This window comes from Lepisma saccharinum, chromosome 1, assembly GCF_977018435.1.
Source record: "Lepisma saccharinum chromosome 1, izLepSacc3.1, whole genome shotgun sequence".
Taxonomy (NCBI): Eukaryota; Metazoa; Arthropoda; class Insecta; order Zygentoma; family Lepismatidae; genus Lepisma; species Lepisma saccharinum.
This window is the reverse complement of record NC_139229.1, coordinates 82,191,542-82,208,242: the sequence shown is the minus strand read 5'-3', so window position 1 is coordinate 82,208,242 and position 16,701 is coordinate 82,191,542. Positions and strand designations below refer to the sequence as shown.

Sequence of the window (16,701 nt, the reverse complement as noted above, 5' to 3'; positions counted from 1 at the left end):
CATAGGCATTCACTTTTCAGAAAGTTAGTTGAGACACTTGCTAATAGATGGCATAGGCACTCACTTTTCAGATTCTTAGTTTTGATATTTGCTACTAGATGTCTCTCTCTCTCACACACACTCACTCTCTTTTGCTCCCAATAGCAAATTTTCACTAAGAGAAACTGTGAATCTTTACATTTAAATTTTGCTTAAGCATGAATATTCTAGGATATTTGCAAAAAGGCCTAGAGAGGGGGGGGGGGAATCAATTTTATAGCACGAGTTTGTTTTTAATAGCAAATGCACATATATAATTGTTGGATCATTACTGTTTAGAATATTTATTCCGTACATTTCCAAGTATATTTTTCTTTGACTTGAATGACAAAATCGTAGGTTGAAACCTTTTAAATTTTCCTGAACACCCTATTATGAATTTTACCAAATTCTTTGATGCTGGGTCTCAACTAGAGTGGAGAGACAACAAAGCAAAGTGGAACTCTGCACTTACGAGAGGCTCTTGCCCACATGGAGTGATGCAAGGGAAATTTATTGCTTCTAGAACAATCTTGAAGTTCATTTTCTGTTGTGCACTTCTACCTCCATGGGAGACATTTCATTTGATTGAATGTATTTTTCTCCGATGACATTTGTGCATTGATAATGCATTTATTCCCTCCTACCACTCATCTGAGATTCAATAGTACAGAAGTTGACTCAGTATAAGTAACAGTTCAAATAACTATTTGCTGTAGATAGTTGAGGTTGTGTTTAAGTTGACACTGCACTCTATGACTAGCATCCACTACTTACCAAGCATATAAAGAATGCAATTACACATTTCACTGCTATTGCACAACTATTTTAAAAATGCAAGATGAATAGGAACCAGGTAAAGGGTGACTTGCCACATCAAAAATTTTGAATGGCCACTCTACTTGACATTTCACTGTCACTAAGCTTTAAGTGAGGTTTAAATTAGGAATCAACCAAACTAGCAACATTTTATTTATTTGATGTTACCAAACAACTATGAGAGGACTGAATCTAAGATACACATAAAAAGAATAATGTTCAGCTCACTTATGAAAAAACACATACATAAACACAAAGGATATACAACAATATACAAAGTAAATTTATACATTATTTATTTATTTATTTCTTGTTTTGGATGGCAAAGTTAAGACACAAGCCTTTTCTTCCACTTAACCATCTCTACATTTTATAAATTGATTTATATTGTATGTGAAATATATAAAAACTAAAAACATTAAGATACTAAGAAATGAAATATATAAAAACTAATAACATTAAGATACCAGAAAAAGAAAAACACAAGAAGAAAATAAAAGAAAAAGATGTAGAAACACATAAAAAATAAAAACAGAAAAATGCATACACACTAAGTAAAAAAATACACGTAAAACAAACACACAAACAAACAGTCAAATTACAGAAAAAGTCTGAGTGTTGGTCCTACAAGTTTACACGAAGGTATAATTTTATTTCCATGTTTTCAGTACTGGTAAGTTGACTCCAGAAGATGATTTGTTAATTTTGATTTGAATTGGCCGAGAGAAGAAGAGTTTCTTATGTCATTGGGGAGGTCGTTCCACGCTCTGGTAGCAGTGACCGTTAAGGAATTTCCATAAAACGTCTTGTGGGAGGGGATGGCCAGCAGAGAGTTGTCTCTCGAACGGGTTGCAAAGGTGTGTGCTGAACTTAGGGGTTGGAATCGAGAGAGTAGGTAGGAGGGTTCTCGTAAGTTTACTATTTTATAGAGTGCTATAAGAGCGTGGAAGCGGCGGCGCGTGGAAAGATCGAACCAGCCTAGGTCCATGCATTTTGTATTCGCTGTAGATGTCTTACTAGTTTACCATTGAGGTCAGTATATGTCAAGTCACAGTATTCTATTTGAGACAAAACTAATGACTCCACTAGTGTTTTCTTTACCTCTTGCGGTAAAATGTTTTTAAGGCAATACAGCGAGTGTAATGCAGCATAGGACCTTTTGCATATAGCCTTTACATGGTCACTCCAAGTGAGGTTTTTCGTCCACAATGAGTCCCAGGTCTTTGACCAAAACAGACAATCAAATGGTGTTTCCTTCAACAAGAATGTCAGGGATCTCCAACTTCTCTGTTGTGGAAATGAGCTGACGTGAGCCAATTAAAATACATTTCGTTTTCTCAGCATTTACTTGCAGACCGTTTGCCTGAGACCACTTGCAGACGTTCATAATATCAGCGTTTAGGGCTTTTATGGCCATACTGATGCTTGTTGTAGGGAACGACAAATAACATTTGACGTCATCAGCGTACAGATGGTAATTTGTTGATTGAAAGGTTCCAGATATATCATTTACGTACATGGAGAACAGCAGCGGAGACAGAACGCTGCCTTGGGGTACACCGCAATTCGTCGGCAGCCACGACGACTTATTGTCAAACGAATGTGCGTTGCTGTCTGGCTGCTACATATGAGCGAGCCCAGTTAACAGCGGGTTGGGAAAAGTTGAAATAAGATGACAATTTCGCCAGAAGGATATCGTGGTCTACCGTTTGGAAGGCTTTGCTGTAATCGAGGAGAACTAGCATTGTCGGATATCTCTTATCCATCGCCGACCTTACATCATCCACCACTTTAATGAGTGCTGTGCTGGTGCTGTGATGTGGGCGGAAACCGGACTGGAAGGGGTTTAACAATTTTTTCGATTGCACATAGTTAAAAATTTGCTCGTGAACGATGTTTTCAAATACTTTTGACAAAGTTGGGAGAATACTGATCGGTCGAAAATCTTCAGCACTTACTGGGTTGGTGATTCTGGCCAGGGGGCATATGTGAGCGAGTTTCCAAATGCTCGGGAATGTGCCAGTGTAGAGGGATGTGTTGAAAATATCTGCAATTGCGGGTGAGATGTGGGTAGTGATATATTTTAACATGTTAATAGAAATTTCATCTGCTCCGGTTGCATTGGATTTGATTTTATTAATTGTAGTTTGGACCTTTGCATGCATTATAAAAGAGAAATCGAAACTATTGTTGCTGTTGCTTTTATGAACATTTATGGAGTCTATTGTATGTTTCTTAATTTCAGGATCTATACCTGATACGTTTTGGAAGTGGCCATTTAGTTCTTCTGTGGAGATGCCAACAATTTCATTACTATCATATTTTTTCCCAATGCCGAACATTATAAGTTTATTCCGCAGCGATTTCGGCTGCGATCTGTAGTTTAACAGTTCTCCTGCAAAGCAAAACTTTCTCTTTCATATTTCCTGCGTGCACCGATTCCGAAGAATGCAGTATTCTTCGAAATAATCATGCACTGATTGCAGGTTTGCCTTGAGTGTGGACTTATACCGCCTGTAAGCTGCATCCCTATGGGACATCAGCTGCAGGATCTCAGGGGTGATCCACGGGCTGGGAGGTCTCAAAACTCTTTCTTTTCACGGGTGCGTGCTTGTTGTAAATATGAAGGATGAGGAAGTTTAAGAAATTCACTTTTTCGTCAACTGTTTGAAAAGAGGACACGAGGTACCATGGCATGTTTCCTGCTTCAATATTCAGGGCTCGAATATCAAGCCGTTTAAAATCTCTGAAGGAGATTACTTTTGGTTTATATTTATATGTTTTCAGGGAATAGGACTGGGACTGAAAATTGTCTGAAATTTAGAATTTTTCGTGGGTTGGTTGTTAATATATGGTCTATAAGCATTTCGCTTTGATGCGAATGATGTGTGGCTTTTAACGGACAGGCTGATAGGTTGAGAGCCGATATGGTGTCTTTGTAATTCCGTACTTCCAGTTTGGAGATCAAGAGGTCGAAGCAAACTTGTTGATTGTGGTAGTAATACTATTCTAGTCAGAGGCAACAAACTGGTAAATAATATTCAAGCTACAAGTACAAAATATTTACATCAATTGTAGTAATTATTATGAACATTGTGGCTACATGTTAATTATATATACAAAAATATTTTTCAAAGCTTAATGAGAAGAGTTGCTTCAGCAAAATTTTATTTGCCCAATGGAGACCATTTTCTTTTCATGTATTTTTTTTCTGGTAATAGATCTTTCGATTGGTTTGATACAGCTCTCTGCTGACACTTGTCTTGCACTAGTTCATCAACTTCTCTGCACTTCATATGTTCAATAATCTACAGCATATAGATTACACACACTGGAATTTACAGGTACAACAACTGCAATGATACTGCTAACAGCAATGCAGTATCAAGTTTGTCAGTACCATCAAGAGTGTACCAATCCAATGTATAAAAATGGCAAATGTTACTTGATAAACTGAATATACGTTCTTCTTTAATAAATGCATGTAACGAAATAGGTATGATGACTTTAGGGAAAAAAAACTATGTACACCCAACAGCAAAAGTAACCGTATGAAAATTGCAATTTTAATGTATTCTGTTTTCCACAATATGATGTTCATGAATTGAGAAAAAAATGGGAAAAAGCTTCACAACAACAGAATTCTGTTCCTTAATACAAGGAATGTAGAATAAAAGAATGAAAATATTGATAGAAAATTAGCCTATCATCATCCTTGCCACTGGCTACTTATTTGGAAATGAATTAAGTAAACATTATTTTCATGTTTAGAATCTGTAACAGAATGAATGCCACAGACGATTTAGAGAAATATCAGACAACAATCACTAAAGATCCCACCCCTATGTGAAATATTGGTCATCACAGTCACTGATGTTAATAATGTCCGAAACAGCCATTTTGCAGTTTCCTTTGAAGCTTTGAATCAGCGAATATAAATATATAATAATTTTGGAATGAGCATAAGAAACATACAATACAAAGCCCATGATAACAACATGTGAAGCTCAAACGAACGGAAAACTTTTCAAACTTCTGCTCAGACTCTTAACATGGTAACTTAACACAACTGGTTTTATAATTTCAGGAAAAATAAAATTATGTTCAGGTATTATTTCTCGGATATAGCCTAATGTTTATTCCATCTTTTGGTTTCAAAACAACAGCTGTGAGCAGTTTCACCTCCTCCCTCTTCTGGGCTGCCTCCACTCGGAACTTCCTCAGAACAGCTGAAATGGTGGACTTCATCTCCAACAGTGCAAACCTTTGCCCTGCAATGAAAATATTTGTCAGGTTTAGACATTATTTGATGCATATATTAATTATGCAACAAGCAAGATTGATTTGGTTTATTTTACTTTGCTTTTCTACCAATTTTCGGTAATTGCAAAGATGAAGTTGAGTGATGAGTAGAGCCCGGATCTATGAGCGAAATGCATATTCTTTTCCAGACTTCTAATGCTAAGAAGAAAGGTTAAACTTTGTATTACATACCTTGATGGACGAGCTATTTAACTAAAGTTGAAAGTGCTTATAAATGCTTATTTCTGCAGGAAACAGTTATGCTTGCTTATTTTATGATTTTGGTTTAAAATAGCATATTTTACTCAAATCTGTCATATTTCAATTCTATTTCAATCACACTACGGCATCGGGATGACGAGATCAATGCTTCTAAATAGCCGCACAAGGGAAACGGCATCCTAGCAAAGATACAGTGCATCGATAATCATTTTTCCAAATTGCCTGATATTATAACACAGTTGAAAGCTCGAAATAATACATTGCAACATTCGCTTTCTCTTATTGATGAAATTTCAGTAACGTTGTCTTCAGAAACTCACGGTGTTGGTAAAATTGTGTCCAACAAGCTCAGTCAGGAATTACTGAAAGATCCTGGTTACAAAACACTGTGTCAAATTTATAAAAATATTTCTGGTGAAGAAACAGACATTGAAGAGGAATTTCACTGAAGAAGAACTGTGGTGTTTTTCACCTGCGCCTGTGATGTCATGCTATGTGGAAAGAACATTTTCACTGTACAGATCATTCTTCACTGACAGACGCAGGAGCTTCACACAAGAAAATCTCAGGATGACTTTCCTTACATACTTGAACAGCTTTGAATAAGTTGAGAGATCTAATAAACAAATATTTTTTCAGATTTTCCTGTATTTGTTTATGCTTATTTTGGTGCTTATTTTTAATTTTTTGTGCTTATTAACTTGCTTATTTTACTTTTTGATTGAGCTTATAAATCCGGGCTCTAGTGATGATATTATGAAGGAATGCTAACAAAGAATACATGCCCAGGCTGGGATTCAAACTTGGGATCTGTGACATCAACAAGCAAGAAAAATGCTATCTAACAATGTAGCAGTCTGAATTTTGCCAATGTACCATTTTTGAGTTGTCAATCGATATTTTGGCATCAAAAGCAGGATTGTGGTTTGGTTTGGTGTGGTTTGGTGTGATCACTGGGCCGTGATCAATACTTGCAAAATAATTGAGTCCAGAATTTAAGTTGAAGGCTCATTTCTCAGAATTGGGTCAAATTTTGCATTACACACCACCTTCATCCACAGGCTATAATTCTTCAACTATTTCTCGGGGAAACCTAATATTTGGAATGCAAGTCTTCCAGACATGATTGAATAATGGACTGTCCAGACTAATCGAGACATCTGATAGACTTGCATCAATGGTTATAAAAATTTAATTACTAAATATTGCCGACGACAGACTTCTGGAGCGTGCCTCCCTCCAGAAACAACCTACTCATTTTTGCAATGACAAAACAGAAATTCTTGCAAAGTCTAAAAAAAACTTCAACTTTGTTTTCATAGGTTTATACAGGTTCACATTAAAGTATTTCATATGTAGTATGAGAGGAGGCATGGCCCCCTTGGCCCCTTCTCTGGATACAGGCTTGATACACAACAATAAAACATGTTCTGACGGCTTAGTAAGGCTCACTGGGCAGATGCTCCTCTCAAAGTTTTCCCAAATTATATAGAAATATTGATCTATGCATTGAGAATATTTACAAAAGACTTAGAAACACACAAATGTTGATTTTGAAAATCCTGCTTTGAAACTTAGGCAGTTAATATGTTAAAACAAAATCACAAAGAGGGTGACCAATTCATGTGATGCAAGAAGTTATTCAGTACAAGAAATGATTTTGACCAAATATCTTCAGACTGCAGCAACTCTTCACACCAAGTTCATCAATTAAAGCTGATGTGAAGAATATCATTATGAACTAATGAGGAAACCTGTGCACAGATCACTCCAAGTAACATTATATGCATTTGTAACAGGGACGGCGCCAGAAATTTTCGACTGGGTGGGCAGAAGCGCATATTGATAGATTAGGGTGGGCAGTATAAATGTAAAACCATGTATGTGTATGTAAGACGTATGTATCCCCCTCTCTCTTACACTCCCGATTCTCCTCTTACTTCTTTTCCCTTTCCTTATCATGTTTTCCTCTTTATTGTTTCTAATCTATCTTCCCATATTGTTCCATTTCCTTTCGCTTTGTCACTGATGGACACAATTATTTCAAGGAAGTGTTTAGCATGTGCAGCCATACATTCTAAACACTGACGTGCGGTGACGTCGACACTTGGGGTAGCAGCCAGTGACGTGCTCAAGGGGGGGGGGGAGGGGGTTGGTGTGGGTCACACCCCTCCCCCCTTTAGGGACCAGTATTCCTAAAAAAAAGAATGTCAATAACAGGAAAATATTACAAAATGATGAATGAGTACTAAAAAAAAGTACACGTAAACCCCACCCACATTCGAAAATAAAAAACTATTTGATTTTACTACTAAGCCAGAGATGCTTGGTTAGAATCTCAGCTTGGCAATGGGTATTTTTTGTATGTGTCCCTTCATCAATTTTATCATATCATTTTCGCGATTAGCCAAAAGTGGTGGAAAAACGAAGTAAAATAAACCAAATCGAGCAATCAATCAATGATTTGATTTCAATTTTGTTACTTAGCATCGCTTTTTTGTCACATTGGTTAATTGCGAAGATGATGTGATAAAATTAATGAAGGTACAAACACAAAGAACACCCATGCCCAGGTCGGGATTCAAACCCGGAACTCCTGGTGTCGTAGCGTGCTGTGATAACCACTCCCATAAAGAGTCCATAGTGTGGGTGCAAAAAGTGGCAAAATGTGGTGGCTGAACTGCATCCCCTATTTCCCGCTCCTCCTAATCGCCGCCACTGCATGTTTGGATTAAAATGAACGTCTTATTAGGAATGATTTAAAACACACACGGAAAACAAATTATTTTGTTCATTGTCCATGAAGTATTCCTAGGCTAATGAAAGGCTATTTTGACAAAATATCACTCATATGCAATAATACAAGTAAGATTGAAGAGATTATTAGTTAAGTTGCTATTCGCTTTCTGTACACTTATGTTACTAATGCGGGAGAAGCAACACACGTATGGTTACATGAACATATTTTTTGAGGTAACAAAATGATTTAGAACACAAGGAATTCATCGAAGTTGATCACCATACCAGTAATAATTCATCTGTTTTTTTATAGATGACTTGGGTTGTATGGCATGACCATTTCAAACACACTAGAATGTCAACCTCTAACCTGTGCAGCATACCATGGAAACTTTATTCTTTCAGGGCAAGGACTTCCTGGAGCCTGGAACTATTGTCAAAGTAATAATTTATGAGGGTTTGCATTTTGAGTGTCAGAATGTATTTGTTCTCGCCCTTTCGTTACTTTCATCTAATCACCATTGAACCTTATCGTAGTCATTATCAAAATTAGCAGAAAAATGACTTAAAATAAAACAAATTAACCACAACTTACTCTTCCAAAAATGGAGTTTCATTAGATCATACCTCTTAAAAAGTTGAGGTGGTATTTTCAATTGCACAGAGTTTCATTAGTCCCCTACTAGTTCATCGACCCTTACCGACCTAGAGGAAGTTACATCCCAACCCGTAGGAAATAACGCATACCCGATAAATAACACTCATTCCCATTCCAAGCATTTCCAACGCCAAACATATTTGCACCCGATCAAGAGGCATGATAATCCACAACCTACCGAACACAGCGAGGTGTATCAAGCTCTATTAGACATGATTCCCAGCATGTGGGATACTGTTAGACAAATACGGGACAACGCCCATCGAATTCGACTTATCCAGCACATTCAATTTTTGACAGACAAACTTTTGACTTTACTCGAAGACAATGCCTAAGGTGACATCGGAAATGGGTAACATCTTACAATGGAATGTGAATAGTTTCTCCGCACGTAAACTCAAACTATTAGATTTAATTGCTGAATACCACCCGCTTATTCTTTGCTTGCAGGAAGTTAAAGGTACGAAGCACGAGAATTATAGACTCGTCCATTATCACTTGTACGGCAACCCCACGCATCAGCGTGGTACTGTCATATATGTTCATGAAACCCTTTCTCATACAGAAATCCAAATTCCACATAACCTTTCCCTCGTCCAGACCTTTCAATTAGAGTTAGTGGCTATCAGAGTCAACATTAATGACCGATATATAGTCATCATTTCATTATATATTCCCTCCTCAAACAACTCCCAACGGATCCGTTCTCACGAGTTACAAGAGATAATATCCCTTGCTCCGGGCCCCTATCTCATTCTCGGTGACTTTAATGGCCATCATCCCTCTTGGGGACATCCGTACGTGGACCGTTTGGGGAAAAATTTAGATGCATGGATTACACACAATCGGTTTATCCTTTTTAACGATGGCAGCCCTACTCATTATCCATTAAATGGTAATCGACCCTCCTGTATTGACCTCACAATTACTTCTCCCCGCTTGTATCATAGTTTTCATTGGGTAAAGGAACAAGATCTCCGTGGCAGTGACCATTCCCCCATTTTACTTATAGCCCGTAGATAGTTTTCCACATGCTGGTTGAGAGAAAATAGGGAGTCGGTTCCAGTGAAACGTTGGACCAAAGCTTCCATAAAATGGGACGCATTTACAGCACAATTTAAAAGCATTTATGATCAAACAACTCCCCACAATGACGGAAATATGACATACCAAAATTTCCTCCATATGATTACCGTTGCAATAGACAATAGTGCCCATCGAAGTCAATATAGTAGTCCAAGTAAATTTCCTTCCCTCAGTTGGTGGACCCGAGATTGTGCTTTAATAAAATGTCAAAAAAAAGATAAATTAAAACGATACGAATGAAACCCCTCACCGGGGAAGAAAATCGAACTTAGGCGACTGCAAGCTAAGGCAAAGAAAATATATTTACAAGCTAAAAGAGAAGCGTGGCATTCATTTTGTAATTCTCTCGATTGCACAGATAGCCTTAGTTCCATATGGAATAAATTTCATTCTATTAGGAATCCGGCCCACCCAAAACGGAAACATCTCGATAGACAGTGGGAAGCCGAATTCATGCAAATACTCACGCCACCCTCTGTATGCGCACGAGAGGCAAAAGCCTTTGCACAGAATTTCGATTTCACTGCCGATTTCCCGGCTGTTAATGCTGTCGAAATACAACAAATTTTAGAATTTGTGCCGAACACTTCCCCGGGATATGACGGTCTCACCTATGACATGCTCAAACATCTGCCACATCAAGGTATACAATTACTTGCTCACATATTCAATACCGTCTATCGCACAGGCCGAATCCCTATCGAGTGGCGTCACCATATAGTGCTCCCCATATTAAAACCTAACAAACCTCCCGCGGAGGCAAAGTCATACCGACCAATAGTATTAATACCAGTAGTTGCCAAACTTTTCGAACGAACATTTCAACATCGCATTAACTGGGCGTTGCAAAAGAATAAGTTATTTTCGCCAACACAAATGGGTTTTCGCATGCAGCATGGTAGCCAAGATGCCATAGCTACCCTTACAGTTGAAATCCAAAATAGCCAGATTACTCAAGATTATTGCTTTGGCCTATTCACTGACATAGAACATGCTTATGATGCTGTTCACATCCCGATCTTATATAAAATGATGGTCCAACTAAACATACATCCCATAGTAGGGACCATAATCTGGAATTTATATCACGAAAGAAATTTACAATTCTGGTTTGAAGATAGGTTGGAAGGCCTCCGTATAGCTCGCACGGGGATCCCTCAGGGTTCGCCCCTTAGCCCCCTACTATTTAATATCTATACCCATCATATACATCACCTAAATATGCATGGCTTTAAATTGTTACAATACGCCGACGATCTTTGCTGCTATAAATGCACTCCTGACGCCACGCAAGGCTTACTCGCCCTAAAGAAAACAGTCACAATTCTTACAGATCACTTAGATACCTTAGGACTCACTATTTCCATTCCGAAATCTAAAATCATAATTTTTAACTCGAGAAAAATGAGCAGTTACCCTAACAATATCACAGAAATACAGCACATTCCAGTAGTCGACAATGTCAAATACCTGGGTGTATACTTTGATAGGAAACTGAATTGGGCAAGGCATATAAAATATCTCAAGGAAAAGGGGTTAAACATTGTTAATTTACTTCGCTGTATTTCCACGACCAAGTGGGGAGGACACCCCCATACAATGCTATTATTTTATAAAAATTGTTTTCGTGCATTGTTTGATTATGCAGCACCAGCATATGGTGGGGCCAATCCAAAACTTCTTACGTCTATAGACGTATTACAACGACGAGCCTTACGAACATGTCTAGGACTCATGCCATCCAGTCCCAATGTTAGTGTATATTTAGAAAGCAATGAATCCTCTTTGTCACACCGACGCATCCAACTCACCGTGCAATATTTGTTCAAATCGTGGGCGCGACACGCTCATCCCTTTAATAAAACATTTGCGATTCAACGACAATGGTTCAGCCTCCCGACCCCCCCTCCCCCCACTAAACGTTTTTTCTTCTTACAATGTTACAATATAGACCCTGAAGCTTACCACCAAACTTTTACCCATCCGGACCCGCTTTTATATCAACTGAATATTCCCACAGAACCCCGAGTAGAGATACAATATGAAGATCATGGCAGACATGAAAATTATAGAGAATTGTGGCCCACATCGACCTTTATTTATACTGACGGATCGAAGTCTACAGACGGTGTGGGATGCGCTTTTTACGTACCATCTCATAACATCACCCGACAATTTTCCCTCCCATCCGATATGTCGATCTTCTCGGCGGAATGTTATGCTATCTATAAAGCACTACAATTCGCCCTGCAGTTCCGAGTCGATCATTCTTTCATTCTTACGGACGCATTGAGTGTACTACAAACGTTAGCACGAACAGGTTGGGCAGCATATAAATTAACGGTATTTCCCTATCTTATTCTCCGAATCATGCTAGACCTTCAACGGCAGGGTCTGTCAGCGACCTTCACATATATTCGCGCCCACAGTGACCTTAATAAATATCAAGATCGCGTTGATGTAATGGCTAAACAAGCAAGAACGAAAGAAACTGTTACCCCGATGCGCCTGCCGTACACTGACCTCCTCCCACGGGTAAAAATCAAAGTAGAACAACAATGGGACGATTGGTGCACCCAGCAACTCCTGAATACCAATACATATAGATGGCATGCACAAGTCGGCAATAAACGTCCTTGGTTTCAACACATTAACCTACCCCGTGCAGTTTTAGTGTTTACCATGCGAATGCGGACAGGTCACGTTGTTATACATCCCAATTCATATACCGTGCCTGCAACTTCCTGTCAGTGTGGAGAACCTATACAATCAACCACACATTTGTTTTTACAGTGCCCAATTCGACAACAACATCGCAATACTTTATACAACCAGTTACAACGTGTGGGTATTCCATTTCCGATGTCCCTTTCGACTTTACTCTACGAACCACGGTCTGATGTCATGTGGATACTGTACAGCTTTGCACGCAAACACAACATTGTAACATAAACAAACAGATACTTGGAATGTAAACAAACTCTCATATAACAAACCAAATAGGACCCCTGGCAAGAAATCGCTCATAGGCGGTGTGTGCCAATCAAAGAAGAAGGAAGGTTTCATTAGTGAATCAAGGCAGCTAATTCCGTGAACAATGACGTTGTTTTCCGAAAGTCTCAATTTGTCTCAGGCAATCACCCTCTTAAAATGGACGCTTCTTCTGTGGTAATAAAATGACACGTTTGGTGCAAGTTCTTTCTGTATATTTTTCCCCAATGGCATAACGCTGTCGCATTATAATGAAGAGGTCATGTGTTGGACTCCCCACTTTTCTGGTGGAAGCACAATGCACACTGGTTCGGACTACACGTTAAACTGTAGGTTTAGTCCCGATTAGCCCATCTGAGCATAAAAGTGGGCTTAAAAACATACTAACAAAATCGTCTTCTGGATACTTCCTGACATAACTTTTTTTCTTTACTTCAGCTGAATCTACAGATTCTGTCGACATTTTTGGGTGATTCGTGTGGCAAAATTTGTTTGTCGAAAGAGGATTTCTAAATATGATAAGCCAGTCTTTAGCAATTAAATAATTCTGTAGCTTTTTCCATACATAACTGGTTTATTAAAATGTATTCACTTCGGTATTGTAGTGATTATTGTGATTCGTTCTTATTAGTAGAACGAATATAAAGTTGATATTTCGCATACCATATTGATATTTGAAGATGACAGGTATATAAAAAATGTAATGAAATTAAAAAGGGACACTTCTGGAATTTCAATGCAGAGATAATTAAAACTATACTATAATCTCTAGCATACTTAAACCAGAAGGTTTATGGCTTCAGAAACACAAGCATTCCATCTGTTTCTATCCGGGGCAAGATCAATCCAATCTTTCCTATCCTTATCAATTTCTTTTAGGTCCATCTCAACATTATCCCTCCATCTTTGTCTTGGCCTTCCTACTGGTCTCTTACCATCAGGTTTCCCAACAAGAATCCTGTAAACTCCTCTTTCCTCTCCCATTCGTGCCACATGGCCTGCCCACCTAAGTCTTCTAGATTAAATTATTCTAACAATAATAATAATAATTAAAAAGTTGAAATAATTTATTGTGTTGCTGGAGGAAGTAACGCTAAGATAATGTTTTTATTTGTTTATTTGGAGATTATTTTAACCATACCTAGGTTGGGATTTATATACGTATGTGGAGACCCGGAGCTTACAGCACCAAGACCTCACTCTAATCCCCTCGACACAGTTTCAGTTACAACTTCTTGCCAAGTTACATGGTGTGGTTTGTTGTTATATTTTTTACCACATCCGAAGTACCTAATTTTTTCATTATGTGGTACTTTTCAAAGCAGTCTTTCCCAGTGAAGGCCCGGAGCTGCAGTCCTCAAGTTTACCCTAAATTCTGATCTAATCTTGATCATACCCTGCATAATTTTGAGCCTCCTAAGCCTACTAGCTGCTTTTAATCATGGAAGTATTTATTTGATCACAGTTTTTGTTTCAATAGCTCTAGTAATTACTTTTACTTTCTAATGAGAAAATTGGCTTTATATGGTATGATAATATGTGAACATTTCTAGCATAGATAATATTCACAAGTAAAATGCATATGTAATGAACACCAGAATACACTTATTCATTGAATCATTCCTATATCCCCAAGTATATGTACTTATTGAATTTGATTGGGTGGGCAATCGGGTGGGCACAGGAATTTTTGGGTGGGTGCTTGCCCACCCATGCCCACCCCTGTCACCATCCCTGATTTGTAATAAAATCATACCATAACAAGGGGCATAATTTTGCAGGACCATAAATTATAATTGAAAATGTATTCAGTTATGCTAATGATTAGTTCAAAAGTAGTGTTTTATGAATATACATAGAGCCAGGGGTGCCCAAAGAGGGGATTCATGATTCATGGGAATTTTTGGGGGGACAAAATTTGATACCAATTCTATATATCTATATCTATATATCTTCACACAAAAATGGCAGGATAGTTTCTTTGATTGACTTGTTATTGATTTTTAGTTATGGTTATTATGTACAGTTTTCCTACCTACCTGTGGGTGATCGCAGCGATGAGGTTGAAATGAAACACTGCCTTTTATGCCTTTAGAATCTGTTTGGAAAGGGGAGCATGCTGGCCGTATTGATACAAGGTTAGTCAAGCAGACAAACTTAAGAATAAGGTTCAGTGCACTAACAATGGCAGTGAGCGTTTAATGTTCTAAAGTACCTAAAGTAAACATGTGTGTCTTAAATATGTCTGTATTATATTGTTCCGCAAATTTTGTCTGACCAAAATAATTTGAGGAAATAATTCGGCATAAAAGGGGAGGGGGGCAAGGGGAAAGTTCTACTTATTGTGAGGGAGTGTGTCATGGGCCTTGGGGGGGGGGGGGATGGGCACCCCTGCATAGAGCCACATACATTGCAAGTTGTTATTTTAATACCATGAGTGTAACTTATGGTGGGGACAATCGAACTTGGGGCTTAAATTGGAGGGGGGCAGCATTGAGAAGTTTTTCAACCCATAAAAATAGCATCCAGGACTATTTTACTAACAATTCCATTTGCAAAATCATAAAAATACTCTTTATTACCTTACAGGAGATTAACAAAAATTCCCTTAACATGTAAATTTTAATAAACCTGAACATTTTGGGGGGTTCCCTTGCCTATGCTAACTTATGCCTATGTATAGTACTATTTATTCCTAGCAATTGTCAAACAAAAAAAAAAGTCGTAATCTTTGATACATCCCAGTATGATGATTACACTGAAAATCAATACTTCAGTAACCAATAATTTCAGTTAGCTGAAATTTTCACTCAAGTGTGTATTTTTGAACTGGTAAGCTTAGAATTACCAGATAGAAAATTTATGATATGAAGGGCCTAAAAACACACACACACTAGTCTTCACTGAAGTTATTTGTGGTACCCCCTTTCAATAGAAGAGCTTCATTTTTATTCACTAATCAACAATTATAAATCTGTTGACACGATGTGTCTTTAAAATTGTGTTTCGTGATTGCTTCTAGTCCAGTGGTTCTCACCTTTGTGAGCCAACAGCCCAGTAAATTCATTTTCTAAAAGTTCATGGTCTGATCCCAACAATTTCACTTGTAATGGCTTTCTAAAATTTTTAAAATTAAAATTTAATATTAATAAATAAATTATAACAATCATTGAGAGTGTTAGTTCGATTATGTCTAAGCTTGCTGAGAAATATAAAATTTTGTTTCAGTTGAAATCAACTGCAACTAATGGAATCTGTTTCCTCTGGCCAATACTATTACACTACAGTCCCGTTTAACCAAATTTGATGGGACCGATGGTGCTTCGGTTGAACAAAAATTTGTTAAACTGGAATAAAGGTTTTTTTTTTATATACGTACAGTATGTACATTTTATTAGTACAGTATTTTCATATACAGTACATATGTATTTCAGCGTGTAGGCATAAACATAAAGCTAACAATAATATGTAGTCATTTAACTTAAGGACATGAATTACAGTAACATTAAGGCCCTGGTACAAAAAACCGTACAACTACAACAATAAAGTTTGATTCAGCTTGTGAAAAAAAATTGATATTTTATTTTGCTTCGTTCGTGCTCCCATGTAAAACACAGTCATGCACAAGTAACTGCTTTTTTTAGCGATTCGGTTAACCTGGAGATTCGGTTAAACGGGACTGTAGTGTAAATTAATTTGGTATTTCTTGATTTTCATTGGCATGTTCATTTCAGACATCCATAAATTCCAATTAATCAGAATATTCCCACTTCGATATGTGTGTTAGTGAAAATTGTTGTACAAACTAAATTAACTATTGTGCCTCCAAATTTGGAGGCTTGAAACAATGGCCACCTCCCCTAGTT

At 37.8% G+C, this 16,701-nt stretch overlaps 1 protein-coding gene across 2 annotated transcripts in view; it reads right to left on the bottom strand.

Moving 5' to 3' along the window:
* Positions 1–974: 974 nt before the first annotated feature.
* LOC145997044 (cytochrome P450 4C1-like) overlaps positions 975–16,701 on the bottom strand; it is a 44,050-nt gene continuing 28,323 nt past the window's right edge. For both annotated transcript variants that reach the window (XM_083133667.1, XM_083133675.1), the window contains exon 12: positions 975–5,108. In XM_083133667.1, coding sequence (XP_082989793.1) covers positions 4,942–5,108 — 167 coding nt within the window. In that variant the 3' untranslated portion in view covers positions 975–4,941. The remainder of the gene's footprint in view (positions 5,109–16,701) is intronic.